Source organism: Asparagus officinalis, chromosome 2 (genome assembly GCF_001876935.1).
Source record: "Asparagus officinalis chromosome 2, Aspof.V1, whole genome shotgun sequence".
Lineage (NCBI taxonomy): Eukaryota > Viridiplantae > Streptophyta > Magnoliopsida > Asparagales > Asparagaceae > Asparagus > Asparagus officinalis.
Window position 1 is genome coordinate 3,652,175 of NC_033795.1, and position 20,664 is coordinate 3,672,838.

The 20,664-nt window shown below is 34.3% G+C and overlaps 2 protein-coding genes across 6 annotated transcripts in view; both read left to right on the top strand.

Annotated features, from left to right (window-relative positions):
- Positions 1–13,605, top strand: part of LOC109829963 (E3 SUMO-protein ligase SIZ1-like) — a 28,385-nt gene extending 14,780 nt beyond the window's left edge. Inside the window, exons 9-18 of one of the 5 annotated variants that reach the window (XR_002244166.1) lie at positions 2,766–2,841; positions 3,947–4,020; positions 4,343–4,450; positions 9,355–9,516; positions 10,981–11,085; positions 11,178–11,258; positions 11,348–12,506; positions 12,834–12,948; positions 13,068–13,159; positions 13,234–13,605. Coding sequence is in view for 3 of the 5 variants with exons in the window: in XM_020397072.1 (XP_020252661.1) it covers positions 2,766–2,841; positions 3,947–4,020; positions 4,343–4,450; positions 9,355–9,516; positions 10,981–11,085; positions 11,178–11,258; positions 11,348–12,506; positions 12,834–12,948; positions 13,068–13,104 (1,917 nt within the window). In the remaining 2 variants the exon portion in view is untranslated. Of the gene's footprint in view, positions 1–2,765; positions 2,842–3,946; positions 4,021–4,342; positions 4,451–9,354; positions 9,517–10,980; positions 11,086–11,177; positions 11,259–11,347; positions 12,507–12,833; positions 12,991–13,067 lie in introns of all 5 variants that reach the window. The other 4 variants (XR_002244167.1, XM_020397073.1, XM_020397074.1 and 1 more) reach the window with 4 other exon arrangements.
- LOC109829964 (probable serine/threonine-protein kinase PBL25) lies at positions 14,391–20,218 on the top strand. Its single transcript, XM_020397075.1, has 5 exons — positions 14,391–15,002; positions 16,333–16,511; positions 17,155–17,344; positions 18,504–18,895; positions 19,274–20,218. The coding sequence occupies exons 1-5, from the start codon at positions 14,900–14,902 to the stop codon at positions 20,042–20,044; spliced, it is 1,635 nt and encodes a 544-aa protein (XP_020252664.1). The 5' UTR covers positions 14,391–14,899; the 3' UTR covers positions 20,045–20,218.

Consider the following 20,664-nt stretch of genomic DNA (forward strand, 5'->3'; position numbering starts at 1 on the left):
AAATAAAATGCACTCCAAATATTAAAGGAATCAACATGAACCATTATCAATATCAAAATCTAAAACTTGCAAGAGTATTTTTAGACTTATAACTAATCCTCACACAAATAGAACTTAGTCTTAAATCAAACAATTAATCCCAATACATGTAAAATTCGCAAATCCAAATCAAATAGTTGTTATAAACTACTTATGACTTTCTGGAGGACCCTCTTGTATGGGTCTTTAGGGGAAAATGATTACCGACATGATATACACATGAAGAGACATCAGCTGCATGTTGGATTTATTCAGCATTACATTATGCAGTAATCAGTTTTAATAGATATAATTTGTTTGGGTACCATGGTGTTTTCTTTGTTGTGTTTTTCTAAAAAAACACCATGGTGTTGTGTTTTTCCCTTAAAACGTTTTCAAAACACCTTGTTAAGTATTTGTGGTCAACGCTAGTTTGACTCATTACAACATTAGTATTAAACATATTATTAATATATTATATATTAATTATAATAAAATATATTATAAATAAAATGTTATAATATTTAGTTTACATTATTATAGTATTAGAAGTATTAAATATAATGCAATATAAAATTGTATAATGTATTATAATATTATATTGTACTTATGAGTTATATTATATTATAATTATTACATATTAATTTTCAAAATTTATATATTTAATTATTTTGGTATATCAATTTGTATTGTTATATATTATATTTATATTTTATAATAAATGTTATTTTATAATTATATAATATTATACTATTATTAAATAATATAATATTATACTATTATTAATATAATATAATATTATACCATTATTCATATAAAATAATATTATTAATAATGTTAATATTATGTTATTACTAGTATGTTATTAATAACATTAATATATATAAATATTTTAATATTTATGTAAATATATTATGGTCTTTAATATGTTAGAGTTTATTAATAGTAATTTAATAATATATTAATAATTTATGATATAAATAAATATTATTATATTATGAATATATTATTTTTACATTAACATTTGTTAGCAATAAATTATTTTATTTATTATATAATATATTAATATTTTATATATTATATTACATTTACTATACAATATATTATTATAAATTATTATAATAATATTATTATATTGTTATTTTATTTTAAATATGTTGCTATTATATAATATTTTATAATTATTTGTTTATTACAGTTTGTTTATAAAATAGTTAATAATATTATAGCAATTATACTATTGTGTAGTATATTATTATACCATTATTATATTATTATTTATTATCAATAACTTTATTATTATTTTTTCTTAGTTTATTTTATATATTTTTATTATTTGTTATTATATAATACATTGTTAACATATTAAATACTAGAATTTAGTATGTTATTATATTGTTATATAAGATATTTTATTTATTATATTTTTATATTATTTAATAAATATTACCAATATATTAGATTAACTATAGAATAGTATACTATAGTATAATATAGTATAGTATAATAAGCATGTTGATAATAACTCTATATTAATTACATTTAATACATTATGTTAGATATTATATTAACACATTCTCAAACTCAAAACTAAAACACCAAACTTAAAACACCTTTTAGGTGTTTTGAAATAAATGTCGTGTTTTTGGTTTAAGGATGATTTAGCTTAAAAAACATCATGGTTTTCAAATGTTTTCAAACGCATGGTGCTTTGTTATTGGCAAAAACATCATGAAAACAAGTAAAACACTATGATATCCAAACGGAGCCTAGCTTTTGGTAGAAAGAGAGAAACATGAATCATTTATAATCTTAAGATTACCTATCTGCTACTTTTTTATTTTATTTAAAAAATCGGGCATACTGGAACTGTATGGTTTTTGACTTGCCAATGCCAACTACCTGTGTTATAATTATGATAGGAGCTCCTTCAGGGGTTCATTTATCTCAATTGAAGAGGTTAATTTAGGTTAATCTGCAGAAAGGGTCTTTATAATGTAAAATATGGTATGGAATATCCTTGTCCAAAAAAGAGAAAACTGTACTCTTTTCTTTGGGAAAAAGAAAGGGTTCATCGATAGTATATTCAATTACTTAATTCATGCCTGCTATTATGTGAATGATTCCTGCATTTGCTATCGCATTGTTATTCTTTTGGGGATTTTCTGTTCTTTCTCTATAGATTTTTCTAGTGTTTCTTCACAATGAAGTGCTGGCCCATTGAAGAAAATTTTGTTTCTTCAATATAACCATCTTATATTATTCAACAAATTCAAATTTTATTTTCTCTTTTGGTAAATTTCTCAAAACCCGCAAGAAGTTTGGCCTAATCTTGAGACTATCTCTTAAAAGTTTGGGATTGTCACTTAACTCCCAAGCCTCTGCAATTTTCTGAATATATTTTCAGATAACCCCAACTTCTTGGGGGTTATCTGAAAAAGCTTGGGGTTAAATGTCATTTTCAAACTTTTTTGGGGGTTATCTCAAAATGAGCCAAACTTCATGGGGGTTTTGTGGAATTTACCCTTTCTCTTTTAACCAAAAGTTTCTCACCCTATAATTTATCTGAATCTTTGAAGTTTGCATTATTAACTTCCTCTTTTAGATACTACATTATCCTTCTAGATTGTTGTCACCTATTATCAACTGGAATTAACATTTTAAGCACCTTTTTTTTATGATAAATTTGTACCCTCTTTATCAAGGAAGACTACGGCATTCCATGTGTGACCTCATTCTTATTGCAGGTTTGGTGCATGCTTCTCAACGATAAAGTTCCTTTCAGAATGCAGTGGCCACAAAACACAGATTTGCAAATCAATGGTAAAGAATACATATGGATTAATCACTTTTTATTTGCAAATCAATGATAAAACCTTAATGTCCAGGTTCTTGGTAACCTAACCATTTTACTTTTGCTATTTCAATTCACTAAGAAATGGAGATACTTCTAAAAAAATTTCTGCGACTGTGACAGAGTCTATATGGAGAGATTACATATTGGAAATGCTATACAAAGTAACAAAAAAGCTAAATTGAATTGAATGGCAATTGTTGCTGGAAATTTAGAAATCTTAGAGATTTGAGCGAACATTGCAGTTAGTAATCCTCTGATATATGGCTACAAAAACATTTCTTTTTTAAAAAGGCGTCAGTTTTTAGTGAAAAATAAAAGCAATAATAACTGTTCTGTTTCACCTGATGGATAGGTAGGAACATTGTGTAGATCAAGATTGAACAAATGTTTTTCAAATCAGGGGATTCAATTGGGAGGAGTTTGCTTCCATACCCATCAGAATGAGCCATCAGCATGCTTAACAATAACAGTAACTATAATGACTGCAGTAGTAGTCTGTATTAGTAATAGTAGTAGTAGTCGTAGTCATGTTAATCTCATGTCCCTTTCCGGTCGGATTCTGGATATTTCTGTTTATGTGCCTGAAGGAACTTGGGGAGGGTGCACAATATATGTCTAAATTACAGAGACATACATAGGGTGGCTGTTAGTTGATCTCATATTATGAAGATGAGAAGATCAATGGAAATGTGCCAGGAGACCTCAAGGGGCATGGGCTGGAAAACCGATGCAATCTCAAGGACGTTTGTTCATACAGCTCTTGTATATCACTTGATGAGCCTGAAGAACTGTCAAGAACGGGCAAGGGAGACAAAGAAATCTGAAATACAGGAAATAATTTTTATTTATAGTTTCTGTATTTAACTGATTGCATTTTCTTCCTTTAGGTTCTTCAGTCAGTCCAATGGTCAACGTGTCATCTTATGAATGTTGCTATTAGATGTGTCATATTTATAATGTATAGTTTAACTATCAAAAAGGACTTTGCTCTTATATTCTGTCACTCACAGTTTTCTGGTGTTACAAGGTATTTACACTTCTCTTTCTCCTGTACGTTATGCAAACTTGCAGGAGTTCCAGTCCGAACGACAAATAGGCCAGCTGTGCAGTTGCTAGGAATTAATGGACGGGATGATGGTCCTCTGGTAAGATCTTGTCGCCTTCCCTGTATTCTGATTCATGCCGAGAATTGCATTCATCCAAATCATATTTCTAGCTACCATATATATTTTAACGGAAGGAAAAATGAGTATGAGGTAGCAGCTCATTTTACTAAATGAGCAATCAAGAGATAGAATAGCGGTATGGCCCATCCTGCTCTCATCTGATCAGGTGGACCTCAACTATTTCTGGGTAGCTTATTTTGCTGAGTTAGGTGGCAACTCTTAACCTGTGTCCTTTCATTGAAACCTTGCATATTTGTTCCTTCTACTTTCAACTTTGCCACACATTGATTTTATTTTTCAGATAACCACATGCAGCAGGGAAGGAGTTAACAAGATTTGTTTGTCACGGAGTGATGCTCGCACATTCAGTTTTGGGATCAGAATTGCAAAGCGGAGGACACTTCAACAGGTTAATTTGGTTGTTTGTTTGTTTTGTATTTTGCTGATCTTCAAGTAAAAATTTGTGTGTTATTGGAGCCTTTACTTATCATTCATGTTTATTATTTATTAGTTTTCATTCTGGCAGCTATCCAATTTATAAATGTTAAGTAATTTTTCATATTGATCTAAATTATTCATGATTGTTTATTCCTGACTCCAAAAGTCCTCTCTCCTAGTCCATGTTATATAGCTATGTCACAATGACCTCACAGTGTTATTTATAATGATTCTGTGATTCAACACCATCCTTTCTCGTATGATCTGTAAACCTGTGCTTGTTCATGATTCTTATTTTCTAATATCCTAACACTTGTTCCCACTTTCTACTGTAAGTGTTAGAGTTTAGGTAGCACTTGTCCTATACTTCTGTACTTTCTTTCTTTTTATATGCTTTCCATTGGGCAATGAAATATCATGTCATCCATGGGTTGGAGCCTACGACAGTATGTACCAAGAAATGGTATTGATAATCTTAGTCATTTCAAAAGACATATCTATTCAAATTTATGAAGCCAGACTTTTTGATTTTCTTTGAGTCACCTAATGCAGTGAAGTTATTGTATTAATGTAGTTGCAGTTCATAGATCTGTTGGTTGGAACTGACAAGAAAACAGATAGCATGACAGTGGGCTAGATAAAATTGTCAGTCATAGTATCTGGAAGAATTTTGTTAGGCTGCGTTTGGGAACTAAGATTTGGATTTGAATTGTTGATTTAAAATTATGGAATTTCAAATCTAGAATTTGAAATCCATGATTTGATAAAATCTTTTGTTTGGATGCCATCACTAAATGCAAGGATTTGAAATCACAGATTTAAGATCTAATGTTTGGATGCACTTTATTATACATGAATTTGGATTTGAAATTGGTGTTTTAAAAAAAATTATGCTCTCTCTTAACTCTTCAGTATTTAAATCAAATGCGGCCATTATGGTTTATGTTGAGGTAAAAGTTAGGGTAAATTTCACGCCCCCCTCAGAAGTTTGATCTCTTCATTAGCAATTATAAATACACATGCAAACGTCTTGTCCTTCATGAACCGGTGTGAGAGAATACAAAAAATAATAATTATGTCTAAAATATTTATTATTACGACATTTTTTTTATGGTTTCATCCAATACTACATCAACCTTCGATCTCCAAAGAACAAGAGTACTACTCCACTAACTAGCCATGATAAAAGACTCGAAGAGTCAAAAGAGTTTAGCAAACACTCCTCATAAGAAGCTCGCTACACAATAATCCTTCATTTAAAACACAACATACTATAGGTAGTTGATAACCATGATTTGCTACAACAAGTAACCATGATTTGCTACAACAAGCCAAAGTACCACAACATAAACTATTAAAAGAAATCATATCCAGAATCCTTTATTTATCCTTCAAGTCTTCTCCTCTTTTCTCTCCAATGCGCCCAACTTCATGTCTCGAAGAATTTGAGTCCTACATTACACAATTTAGCATCAATTAGTCCATGACACAAAAATCAAACTTTAAAGTTGAATCATGAAGACCATCAACCCTTAAAAAAAGAAAATTTGAAGTGCAACTTATCCAAGCTTTTCCCATCAGAACGAGGTGAGTACACAACACGCCCGAACTTCGCCGTGTATTCCAAGTATATGTGCTAAAGATCCTTGACATTTACGACCCAAATCACTTGCCAGTAAGTCTACAGACTAAAAACAGCTAGTAAAAGAATATAACACTTCAACATAGACTTATAACAGATATATCTCTAGTGTGACTCATTTATTTTGCTTGAAGACATCCAACAAAAGGTAGAAAACATAAACATGAGTTCTGAGGATAAATTGTGTAAAATGAGGTTTGAGGATAAGATACAAACAGAATCATAGAACATATTGGTTTTGAACAGGTAAATGTGGAGTGCAGTATATGACCAACGAGACATAAATTTGATATCTGTAACACTAGAAAATTATTTGATGTATATTACAAGCTCTTGGTAATGATTTGCAAGTGAACCCACCATATACCAGTCAATGGATACAAGAATGGATACAGGAAAGCCAGCACTATGAGTTATCTGAGTGAGCCGTGTTTAAATTTATACAGTCAAAAGACAACTTATGTAAAGCTATCCTTGACTAAGAGACCGGTAGACGATTTGATGGCTATTATGAATATATAAATAGTGTACTACTTTTATAGGAAAAATGCATGCAATAAATTTCTTCAAATAGTACTACTCAAGCCACTGCAGAGTTAGGGAATCCGTGCTCAGTAGATTCCTATATACTTATTATACATGAGAAAAAGCATATGCTACTCAAGACAGCTAAACAAAATATATCATAGCACTTGTCCAAAAAGAAATCCAAGAGAGAACTTACTCGAATTGGTTCAAGGATTTGAGGGGTCTCGTCGCCCAACTAGAAACTACTGCTTAAGAATAAAGAGAATAAAATCTTTTTTTTATCATCAAAAAGTAACTTCAACAAATAAAACTTTTCCAGGTGGCTATCCATTATCTTCTCAAATGCATTGAACATTTGAATGCGACTTAAGTTGGGTATTTTTGAGACCATTTGATGAATCTCCTCTCCGGTTGGTGGTTTTCTTACTACTTCCTTCTTTCTCACATTAAAATACTCGCTCTAGAAGCTGTCATCACTGCAAGTGAATCAACCATTTTATTGACGTCAAGCAATACAAATCATTAATCCTGACGTATATGACTTACCATTCAATCTAACAATTCGGTTTCAATAATTAAGAAATATTTCCATTTATCCTAAAACATGTATAACACCTAAATTTACTAAAACAGACATATGAAAACTATACTGATCAGAGGTGTGATAGTTAAAAGCATAAATGTAAATTGTTCCTCACATTGAATTAAAGGAGCAGTTTACCATTTTCACTTAAAACATAAGTTATCACTAACACATGCTGACAATGGAATGCCAAAAGTACCCAAATAAACTTGATTCATACCTTGATTCACTTTGTTAGCTACTAATACTACCAAAAGGAAAGTCTTGCACAGAATAATGCAACCAAGCTCACCCATTTACCCATCAAACTTTAACAATTACTGGATCAAGCATAAAAAAAGTCGGCTTTAATGGATAAATTTAGAGGGGATCACTAATAATAGCACATTAGCACACACTACTCTACTTTAAAATCACAAATGCCCGTTGTTCATCACATTAAATTGAAGGAGAATTTTTACCAATTCTACTTAACATCAAGCCTTTATAAGAATCCCTACAGATCTAACACAGAATAATGCAACCAAGCTCATCCATTTATTCATCAAACTTACACAATTACTAGATTTACCCAAATTTAGAGGGAAATTGCCAGTAATGGCATAATTACTCACAGTCACGGGTCTCTCAGGCAGCTGCATGCAAAAAGAGCACTTGAACTTGTCATCCAAAAGCCCCATCACATCATCAGCCTTCTCCTCCTCCTTCGTCTCCTCGTCCTCGGTCCCCGATCCCTTGCCGCTCATCCGCTCCTGCCTCTTCTTCGCTTTCTCCTAATCCGTCAGAGAGTCGTCGGCCTCGATCGCGCGGATCGCCGCGACCAAGCCCCCGTCGGATCCGGGGATCAGGGAGGTGGCGGTGGCATCGCTGGAATCTGAAAGCGGCGTAGGCGGCATCGCTGCATATAGATCAGATCTAGGTTTCGACGGAAAGGGGAGACCTAAACTCTAGATCCGATCTAGATCCGATCTAGGGTTTCTATGATAGGGGGAGAGGAGAGGGGGAGAGAGGGGGAGCGAGGAGAGAGAGAGAGAGGGAGAGAGAGGAGAGATAGAAGAGGTCGGGACTTGGAAACGAGAGAATGAAGAAGCCAGGCCAGTCGGGATTTGATAAATACCAAGCGAAAGTATGGAATTTGGAATACCTGTATTTGGGCTTTCAAATCCATCTCTCCAAAATAATTTGATTTGAAATCTTAACTTAGAATCCAAACTAAAAATTTGGATTTGAAATACCTGAATTTTAAATCCTGGACCCAAATCCACATTCCCAAACGCAGCCGTAGGACAGATAACCCATGTAGCCGCTCTATATATAACATTACATATCTTGCAAATAATGTGAACGTAAATTAGATAAGCTTACCGGACATGATGATATGAAACATTCTGTGATTAATACATACACACAAAGAAGTTGGTTCATTGTAATGTCTTGCTTCTCTCCTCCGTGTGTGTGGACTAGGAGGTGCAAATAGGGTTGGTAGTCCTTTCTCTTTCGTATTGGTAGCTGAGATAGTACTCAAGAATAAACCACAACAACAGTAGTGTTGCATGAGTATCCTGACAGATTTTTTGACATGATGGAATTGTCATTGATATTGCAATCATAATTGTCAAAAATTATCCACATGAAAGTAGGTTTTTCTTCTGCACTATTAACTAAATGCTTAGTGAATAATGAGACATGTCATGTCATTGATGAACCCGTCTATTTGATTGTAATTTTCACATCCCTGGAAATCTTAAAAAAAAGGCCGTGTGTTTTGAGACCTTCTAACTCATGTATCATGTGCTTTATGTTGTCATATTATTGATAAACTGTTCATTTTGCAGCCAGCTAATGCATGAGTTACAAGTCTTTAAGGTGTATGTTTTTTTCATGCAGTTTTAAGTGAATGGACTGATTTATTCTGTTGAGGATACACATTATTTGTTGGACATAACTATGTCATGCACGTCCTTGCAGTAATATCGCTATATATGCATGAATATATATCATATGACATTTTTTTGGCGATCGTTGGGAACTAAAAGTTCTCATATAATGATCCATCAGACACTCTCCATTTACACATTTCACTCTCTGTTTCGGACTTCTATAAATAGTGTTTGTGACACAGGTCCTTAGCATGGTACCAAAGGAAACAGATGGTGAGCGTTTTGAGGACGCCTTTGCTAGAGTTTGCCGTTGCATTGGTGGTGGTAATGCTACGGATAATGCAGACAGTGACAGTGATGTAGAAGTGGTCGCTGATTCTGTCACTGTCAATCTTCGGTGTCCAGTAAGTGCTTATAAATGTCTCTGTCTAAAGGCTTAATATTTGACTATTTCTGATGGTTGTAACCTTCTTTATGCAACTGCTTTTTAACTATAGGGTGAAGATTCCTTTTTGATCTCTACATTCTTTTTATTACTAAATTTAGGACTGCAGCTATCTTCTTGTTCTAAATAACTGAACATGTGAATAGAGGTAAATGGTTGTTCTGTTAGACTAGTATTCAGCGACTAAAAGGATAACTCCAACTGCATCATTTGGTTTTAGTGCGATTTGCCTTATCATCAAAGTTTTATTATGATTTTGACTTACTGAGTTCTTGATCAGTTAACAATAATTTATAAGCAATACATGTCTTGCTTAGTTCTGCAATCAAGCAAAGATTAGGTCATCGTGTAGATATTTTGTTTGTGTACTAAGAGAGTTTGATGCTAAATAAACTCAAAATTTAGATCCGGTGCAGATTGAAATATATAAATTTATCAGGATCAGATTTGATCTTGTCTTTTAGGATTTTTGATAAGATACTTGATTTTTATCTCTTAGATTGAGTTATCTAGATTTTGAATTTTAAATCATATTAGGATATAGTTTGAGCCAGATTTTTAAATTGTATCAGGGATAGGATTGCTACCTTTACTTAAGGAGTTGTAATTTTCATTGGTTAAGCAGGAATAAAAAGTTTAGAGAAGTTAAGAAGTTTAACATGTGATGTGCCAGGGCTTGAAGCCAAAAGGTTAGGTGTTGTGTCATTCCAGTTTAGTGTAATTTCGATAGTGTATTATTTTTAAATGTCATTTCATATATGCTTTCAATTGACCAAATTTCAGACACTTAATTCGTAATTAGGTAGCTTTAGTCACTGTTGTACGTAATAATATTGCAATAAATAGTATGCAAAGAAGTCTCTATAGCTTTTTTAAAATTTTTTTATTTTATCAATTGGCAGATGTGGGAGATACTATTCAGCTTGAGTCATCTTTCTACCTGCCAGGTCTTGTGTCCACTAAGCGATATGTTTTTGTCATAGCAAACTATATTGGAAAGGGGCAGTAGGAAACTGATTTTTGAGACCTCTCATACGATAAAAGCAATCTTCTTAAACTGATTTCCAGTTATAATAATGGTCTTCATCTACGGATAATGTGTAAAAGGGTCTCCTTGTCTCTATTCCCTTCATAGGAAAAGTATGTCATCTTTCTGTTCTACATCATATGGACAGTTTGTTGCTTTATTAGATACAAAGAGATAACAAACCAACCTCTTTTTTAGTGACTAGAATTTCATGTTTGTAATTTCTTCTTCCATAAATTATGAAAATAATGAAATTGATCTGAAGTTGATCCTTACTGAGATTATGGAAATTGAGACAATGTTTTTCTGTCTAATCTCATTTGGAAGAAGGTCAGCATTTCCACAGCCATAAAATTCTGAGCTCCCTGTAGATGATTTATGTTCTTTTCTTTGCAGATGAGTGGATCAAGGATAAAAATTGCAGGACGGTTCAGGCCATGTGTTCACATGGGGTGTTTTGATCTGGAAACATTTGTGGAACTTAATCAGAGATCTCGAAAGGTAACAATTCTATCCTATTTGTTCTTAATTCTATCCTATTTGTTCTTACTATTTCTTTTCTTTTCACTTCTAAGTATCTTGTTCTCTTGCAGTGGCAGTGTCCAATCTGCCTAAAGAATTACTCTCTTGAAAGCATCGTAATCGATCCATATTTCAATCGCATCACTTCATTGGTAGGTATACATGGACTTTCTCTAGTTCTAATTGATCGACAGATGCCTCTACTGATCGTCATTACTTGTCATTTAATTGGTGGTTATAGATGAGAAATTGTGGAGAAGATGTATGTGAGATTGATGTAAAACCCGATGGTTCTTGGCGTGCGAAGAGCGAAGGTGATTGCAGGGATCTTGCTAGGTGGCATTTACCAGATGGCTCCCTTAGTACTGCAATGAATGGGGAAGTAAAATGTGGCATGGACATCTCAAAGCATATTAAGCAGGAAGATGTTTCTGTAGGCCAGACAGGTTTGAAATTAGGAATTAGGAAAAATCACAATGGTAAATGGGAGCTGCATAATAAAGTAGCTGAAGATGCAAGGGCTCCTTCCTCTGGAAACCATGTACAAGAGAAACTAGGAAAGCATTTTCAAAACCTTATGCCTATGAGCAGCAGTGCCACCGGAAGTTACAAAGACGGGGAAGATGGAAGTGTTAATCAGGATGGTGGGAATTTCGACTTCTCTCTAAATAATGTCCATGATCTGGACTCTATTTCTCTTAACTTCGACCCAACATATGATGTTGAGGATAGAATTCCTCCAGCACCAACGAAAGATGCAGACATCATTGTCCTAAGTGACTCTGACGAAGAAGACAATGCAAATGCTCCAGCAACTGATTCTAATATTATTTCTTTTCCTTCCAATCATCCTAGATTTGGAGAAGCATACTCTGAAGACCCAGCTTTAAAGGTTAATGGGACTGCTTTTGGTCCCTTTTCCAATGAAAACGATGATTTCATATTGCCTATGTGGCCATTGCCAACATATTCTCAGGCCGGTCCCACTTTTCAGCTATTTGGCTCAGATGCCAATGGGTCTGATGCTTTAATTGATGTGCAACAGAATTCACTCTCGCCACTCAACAGTTATGGTTTGGCATCAAATGGAGGCATTGGGGAAAGTTCACAAGCCCAAGATCTGCCTACTTGCACCATTGGCATGGAAGCTAATGGGAGTTTGGTTGACAACCCTTTAGCATATGACAGTAATGACCCTTCTCTGCAAATTTTTCTTCCCAGTCAACCTGCTCATCCTCCACAGGCTGATTTGAGTGACCATAGCGAAATGGCCAATGGTGATGCTTTTGACAGTTGGATATCTCTTAGCCTTGGCGGTGCTGGAGCAGGGAACATTGCCCCTGCATCCTCAAATGGACTGAAATCGAAACAGCAGTTTACGGCTCAAGAGAATGATACTGGTTTGTTCCTTCTAAAATTTATAGTATTGTTTATAAATTATGTTCTAAAATGTATAGTATAGTTTATAACTTAAATTATGTTACGGGCATAAACAACTGATTTGATTCCATCTTGTTTTAGCTTTTGGCTTTTTAATTCTAGTGCTATAATTCTATGTGAAGTTTTATATAGACTAGTTCTTTTCTTAGTACGATGATGTCATTCTTGCTTGTTAGGAGCTGCTAGGATAAGGGTAGACCTAAACCAACTTGGCAACTCTCTTGGTTGATTAGGTTTTGTGTCATGCTTTGTTGCAAATCTTATTGTTCTCATCTTTATCATTTCAGCTTCTTTACTTCTGAGCATGAATGGAGACAGAGGTCAGAAAACATCCTCCAACATTCGAAAGTCTGATGGTCCTTTTTCACACCCTCGCCAGCCTCGCTCAGTCCGGCCTCGCCTGTATTTATCAATTGATTCTGAATCTGATTAGGAGTCTGGACTGTACAAATTTGATGATTTCCAATCATTATTGCTGCTTCTGGTTTAAGGTTATCACTGCTTCATCCTTTTGGTTCCAGGTACGGAAAAAAGAGTAATCTTCCTTTTCCTCAATGAGATGACGAGAAGTTGCAGTTCACACTATCAAGCATTTGCGGAAAATTACGCCATGGTGAGCACAGAATCTAGAAACAAGTTTACTAGCATTTTTGTGGTTGCACTGAGTGGGGGATAATTTTTGGACAGGTTGATACGAATTTTTTTGATCAGGTATGTAGCATACTGTACAGTGGAAAAGTATATAAGGTGAATGTAGGAGGGTGGATTTGGGTACAAGGCCTTAATATGTGAAGCCCTTCTGTATCATTACATAACCCGAGTTCGCCGTGTAAATTTTTATGGCATTTAAAGGTTTAGTTGTGATTCATGAAGTTAGGAAATAAGAATCAAAATTTAATCTGCAGGTCATTGTGCTTATGAAATTGTCATTATTATCCGAAGAATCTTCAAATGTTTTTAAAGTTTAGTACAAGGTGGATTGTTGCTCGCTGTGTCATGGTAATAACATCTGTTACTACTATACGCTCTGCTACAAAAATATGTGAAAAGTTGATATGATGACATTTGGATACAAATTATAATAATGTTTTGTGGATTATGTTCCGATCTCCACTGGCGTATGGTCGTGCTTATTTATTTTATTTTATTTTTCTGAACATGGTTGCCTATTACCGCGTCTGTCTTTTTCTTCTCGATTGTGCTTGCGAGCTGGTGGCGTTACCGGTTTGCAAAGTTTTACTCGGAACGATGAGGGACGTGCTTTACTCGTTTTATTTGTATATTTTATTTTAGATCGCTTCGATTTTCAGTCTCATGTCGCAAATTGTACGCTAACTCTCCTCGTTCTTTACTTCTCTTAATTTGTTCCGAGGCTATCAAGAGGTTTCTCGCGGGAAACACTGTTGCTCAATTTGATCACGAAGAGAAGTTTCTGAGGATACTTGAGATTATTATTGAGGATCGTATAAAAGAAAACTGTTAAAATGTACACCTTGTTTGAATTCCGTTTTTATTTGAAAAAAAGAAGAAAAAAAAGGAAAAGGAAAAAAAAACTGTTAATGTTTATTCCATCTTTTTACGGGACAATATTTGCTTTACAAGAAAGTTCAACTATAATTTTAGCTCTTGTAAGTGTTTTTATTTAAAATTCTAGTAAAATGTTCTACTAATTTGAAATTTGATTAAATAGGGCCTAAAGTTAATTTTATGATGATATGATAACAACAACAACAACAACAATATCCTAGCAAAAAAAAAAAACAATGAGAATTTTAATGAAAAAAACGCCAAAAAGGCACATTGTCTCCTTTCTTAAACACGAAAAATCCCTTATTATAGCCAACTTTCTCAATTCCTTTTCAATAATTTTTTGTTTCGTTCTCTATTCCAAAGGTTCTCATCTCCTAAGAAATTGGGATCCACGTCTCTCCCTCAACTTAACCCTCTCAATTTCCCTTCAAATATGTCCTCAAATCCCTCCCCCCCTCATTCGGACAATTCAACCAAAAAAAGGAAAAAAATTTGACCAAAAAAAAAAAAAATTCCCCCCCTCTATTCTCTCCTCCAAAAAAGCAAATCTTTTCCCGTGCCAGACTCGAATTCAGCTTCCCCTGTGGGATTTTTCCATTCTTTCGGGGCTGTGTTCGATCTGGGCACGAGATTTTCGCAAAAATTTCAAAACTTTTTTTCTGTAGAGGTTTGCAAATTTTTTTTTAGTTTGATGGGTAATTGGTCTTTTGTTTGGGGTACATTGCCCATTTGGTGAAAATTGAGTGGTTGTTTTCAATTGGGTTTTCGTAGTTAGAGAAAATTTGAAGGGTTGAATTGCTTGGCGTTTGAGAAGAAAAGAAAAATGAACTGTTTTCCTTGTTTCGGCGGCGGGAAGAAGGAGAAGAAGGATGACTCTTCTTCCGGTGAGGAATCTAACCATGCACCAAGCGCTCAGAAAAAGCCAGGTGAGCTTTCTATTTCTTTTTATTTAACTTTGAATTGTATTCAATTGTTAGAGTTCACGTATTTGCTTTTGATAATGAAATTCGCATACGTTTGTATAAACATATAAGTTTGGTATGAACTTGACATATACAATGTTAGGGAAATCTCTATGTTGAATTAATGTGAATTAATGTTGGAGGGAAACACTTTTGATCAAAAAAGCTTAAGCTCAGAGATCAACATTTCTATTGTCTTTGCATAGATGAATTCTCTACAACACATGTTTAATGTTAGGTGATCTTTTTTTCTGAAAATTTAAGAACTCTGCATTAGTGTACGTTAGATATCTTGGGGCTTTGGAGAACATGAATAATTGAATGGTTTTATTTTGCATCAAGGTAACAAGAGAGGGTCCTTGAAAAACTAGTTCTTTAAACGTGTTGACAGGATTCTATTTTGGTAAGTTTTATGGAAGCGTGGCCTTTCATTTTCAACACCCATTAAAGACCTGGAAACTAGTTGGTCACTTTATTTATTTATTTATTTTATAGATATGCCTGTCATTTGAAAGAAGGAACTAAAGAAGAACATATATCTTGTGGCAAAGACTAGAAATGTTCTTTATTTATATATAGAAACAGTAATTGAGTTACGTGTGTGTGTGTGTGTGTGTGTGTGTGTGTGTGTGTCTACACACACACACACACATACATACATATATATATGCGGCATTGCCTTTGAGATGTCTCCTATCTATTTTCTGTTGTATCTACTGTTCTAAATCGAAGGGATTGCCTTGGTATTAGAATTTATTTTTGATGGATTAGTTAGCCAAAGTCAGGATCAGTTTTTTTGAATAGAAAAGAACCTCCTCATTTGGATTTGTGTTAGAGACAAGGTTTTGTTCACTAAATAGAGTTTGATTTACAATAAGCGTGTCAATAATAATACAACAACTAGTCACAATTAAGTCAGTGATGATTCATATGTCAAACTGGTTACCCATGCTTACCATCAAGAGTCACTTTTCAACTGGTTGCAACTTCTAAGATATATAAATGAAAAGATACAAAATCCATACATATCAGGAGACACAAGATGTTCGGTTCTTTTGCCTTTTCCTTATTGAGATTCTAGTGGTTAATATTAAGCCTAGTATCCTGTAAATACCTTTGTTCTCTTTGCTCTATTTCCATGTTGTAAGTTGTTCCTACTATTGGAATCAGAAGTTTTGTATTAAAATGAGTATATTGATTATCAGCAAACAACCCTTTCATGCTGAACTGATACTATTTTTCAGACATAAAAGAAACTAAAAGAGTTTCGTGTTTTATTGTTATTGTTATACAGAAGCTCCCAAACCTAGGAACTCAGAATCAACTCCTCCTGCCAGCACTGGAAATATTCAATCACAGAATTTCACATTCCGTGAACTAGCTACGGCAACCAAAAATTTCACACCTGATAACATTATAGGTGAAGGAGGACTTGGAAGGGTTTATAAAGGTTTTGTTGACAGCATTGGCATGGTAAATTACTACAGATCTTCTTTTTGCAAATTCTACCAACAATAACAATTAAATGAATCTATTCATCCATTCAGTTCTATTAAAGGCTATATCCTTTGTAAAGTTAACGACACTCATATTTTTCTTATGTGGTTAATTGCGGATAGGCCCCCTGTACTTTCACTCAATTGCGGATAAACCCCCTTAGTTCTATTGTTGCAGAGAGACCCCTAAGCGATATTTTTGACTCACTTACCCTCTAAGAAAGAGAAAATTGTTCTTTGACAAATAGACCCCGTGAGGTAAAATAGTAAAGCAAATATCACCCACGGGTTCTATCTGCAACAATAAAGCTACAGGGGGTTCCATCCGGAATTGGGCGATAGTACATGGGGTCTGTCCGCAAGTAACCCTTTTTAGTAATTGCTTACATCGCATCCGACTTCTCGTAGGTCTACCTCTAATCCTTCTTGCTCTATTAGTAATAATCTTATTACTTCTCGTAATTGGCAGATTTATTGGTCTCTGCTTTGCATGTTGCTAAACAATCTCAACATCTCTCTCATTTTATTATGAACAAAAGCAACCTCTAACTTTGTGTGAATGAACTCATTTACAAAATCCCACCACTCTTCTCTAATTAATTTTTTCCCCTCCATGTCAGACTGTCGCTGTTAAACAATTAGACAGGAATAGCCTTCACGGAAACAAAGAGTTTCTTGTGGAAGTCATGATGCTTAGTCTCCTTCACCATCCAAATCTCGTCAATCTTGTTGGATATTGTGCAGATGGAGATCAGAGACTTTTGGTGTATGAATACATGGCCAATGGCACTCTACAAGACCATTTGCATGGTAGAACAGTTATCACATACATGTTTACATTCTTGAATTGAGTAAATTGCACTTTTTTCTTGTATGATAAACATAAGGAATGATATGCTTATGAGAACTGTTTATTTTCTTACATCTTTAGTAAAAGGTTGAAGGAAACTAGTCACACATTATGTACATCTAATAATCTGTCTAACACAGCACAGAGAGGAACAAAGTAAAGAAGGGAGGCACATTCAACATTCAAGAAGTTACTGTGCCCTAGATTGCACAGATACAAGAACGGATGCAGACACAAACACGAGACACTAGACACGACAAATTTATAAAAAGCAGGATACGTGGATTTCTATACACACACATGCATGTATATATATAATATTTACATTAGATCAAATATTGAATTAAAATACCCATAACATTTGTATGTTTCTTTTACTCACTATGAAAATTAAGAATCAAATTAAATCAAACTAAGGATTAAGGTTTAACAACAAAAATCTAATTTTGATAGCAAGAGGTAACATGGGTATTTTTCAAATCTTTAACTTATGGTTTCAGTTTTCAGGTTCAAAACCCTATCGGTTCCGAGCTTGATATACCCAATAAACTAGTTTAGGCTTATAATTATGGGAAAATCAGGTTTTGCTTTGAACCACGTGTCCATGATGTGTTCGCGGTGAATCCATGTTTGACACGTGTCCAACATGGATACGGCATCCAAAACAAAGTGTCTGGTGACCTAGCCTATGTCTAACTTGTTTATATCATTACATTTTGTACCCATGCAAGTTATGAAGTTTAACGTCTTGAGATATTTTCATTTGGCTTAACCATCAAATCTTACTATTTTCTATTTTTCTAAGTAAAAAGTGGGAAATTTCAACCTTGTTTCATTGATAATATTGTAAGAAAACATCACACTACATCTATGTCCAAACAATCATAGAGAGATACTACGCTTAACTTATACACACACACATTTTTTTTATAACTATGTGAACTGAGAAGCAAAATGTATTGAAATAGTCCTCATTTTTCTTGTAGTCCTCAAAATCTTTTTCACCCATGTTTGTATATTTTCTCCATTTCTACGTCAAAAACGATCATAGATAGATATTATGCCTGATTTCTGTACTCTTTCATTTTATGTCAACTAAGAGGCTCAATTTCTCAACAGATCTCAAACCAAATCAGAAACCTTTAGACTGGTACACGCGAATGAAAATAGCTTTTGGTGCTGCTCAAGGTCTTGAATACCTGCACGACAAGGCAAATCCACCAATTATCTACCGTGATATGAAAACAGCAAACATATTACTCAATGATCTTATGACACCGAAGCTATCAGACTTTGGACTAGCTAAACTGAACCCTATGGGAGATAGTCTGCTCGTCTCATCAAGTGCTATGGGCACTTATGGATACACTGCGCCAGAGTGTTCAAGAAATGGAGAGCGCACTATGAAATCCGATGTATATAGCTTTGGGGTTGTTCTTCTGGAGTTAATCTCGGGTAGAAAAGCCTCCGATTCATCCAAGCCAGTGACTGAACAGAATCTCGTCACATGGGTATCCCCCTTTAATTATTTAATTTTGGTCCATCCTCCAAATATTAATTTCTTTGATAAGATGTTTCCAACAAATCATGGAGGGCAATTAGTTTGTTGGGCTTTTTCTTCCACAGAAATCACCTTTAAAGTAGACTGAAAATACGAAAAACATATTTAAAGTGCATTAAGTGCATTTTCGAGATTTCAATTGAAATTTCACCAGAAAATAGGTCATGGTGGTTGATTCCTATCTTATTAGCGCTCACACCCAACACTCATGAACCTTGACGTTGCTTTTTTCACCATCATTTTAAAAGGGAATTTGGTATTTCTGAAGTTAGATTGAGGAAGAATAACTACTTTCGTCTATAACTTTTCCTCTTACGCATATGAACAGGCACAGCCAATGTTTAGGGAGCAAAAGAAGTACCCCGAGCTAGCTGACCCGATACTTCAAGGCGACTACCCTCTAAAATCCCTGAACCAAGCAGTTGCAGTTGTAGCCATGTGTCTTCAAGAAGAGGCATCGGTTCGTCCATTAATGGCCGATGTTGTTATGACACTAAGCTTCTTGATCGAACCAATGCCTACTCCTCAAACGAGTCCAACCTCAATTCCTGATCAAACACCACCTCCTCAAGTCCAAACCCAAAGCCAACCCCAAGAAATTAAACAAAAATCCTCGAGCTCGAGTTCAGATGAACATGTAGTTGAGACTCTTCAACTAGGCCTGACCTCAAGGAGAAGTCAAGCGGGGTCCAAGCCTCCAAGTCGTACAAGCTCAATACACAGTTCGAGCTCAAACAAAAGTTCAAGCTCTAGCTCACGACAAAGTTCAAGGAAAAGTTCAAGAAAAAACTCGAAGAAACACAGAAAGGAGTCATTTAGACAAATAAGTGATGCTAGTTCAATCTCAAAAGAAGAACAGGAACAAGAACAAGAACAGGATGTATCCGATCATGATGGAAGTGATAGTAACTCAAGTTCCAAATATTCGAGGGATTATTCTAACTATGGAAGTAGTAATTTCATGAGTTTGAAGATCACCGGGGGGTCGTCAAAGCATGGAAGTCAGAGCTCAGTATCTAAAGAGGGATCTGAGCATGGAAGTGAGGATTCAGTTTCAAGACACTCTGAGGAATCTGAACATGAGTATGAATCTGATTGATATTGAATGAATCTGAGTACAAACTTCATTAGATATATGTATAAAGGAGTTTTGGGTTTTTTGTGTATGTTTATACTCATTCATGTGTTACGCATCAAATGAATATATAATGTGAAGATCATAAGAATTTACACCTCTATGTCGAAAATCTGTTTATTGTTCCTGTTTGATATGATGAGCTCATGGGTAATGAGGTTGAAAGTTTCTAACATGCAAGGTTGACTTATAATTATTTGGTAAGCTACAATTCAACTATTTTTTATATTGGTTGTCGATATTTCAATCATATATACTACTTGATGAGCAGTAAGCTGTGATTTGCTCAAATTGACTACAAACTGGAGATGCTAAGATTCTATGTATATTGTGTTCAGGAAAGATTTTCGGCTTATAGGAGAAGTTTTTGGAAAAATGATTCATTAATTAACTCGATGTCATATGGGTATATATACTTCAAAATTCACGATTTTCACGGGCTATAACCCAAGTTTTTTTTTTCCATTTTTATATGTTTCAACCCAATGACAATTACTTATGCATCCTTCAAAATTCCCAATTTTTAAGGGTTGTATAATCTATGTTTTTATCTACTTTTGTTTATTTTGACCAAATGATAATTA

Excerpts from the sequence above, each read along its gene's own strand:
- LOC109829964 (XM_020397075.1), top strand. The coding sequence starts at position 14,900 with ATGAACTGTTTTCCTTGTTTCGGCGGCGGGAAGAAGGAGAAGAAGGAT. Across the intron at positions 15,003-16,332 it reads AAGCGCTCAGAAAAAGCCAG|AAGCTCCCAAACCTAGGAAC; the intron begins GTGAGCTTTCTA and ends ATTGTTATACAG. Across the intron at positions 17,345-18,503 it reads TCTACAAGACCATTTGCATG|ATCTCAAACCAAATCAGAAA; the intron begins GTAGAACAGTTA and ends ATTTCTCAACAG.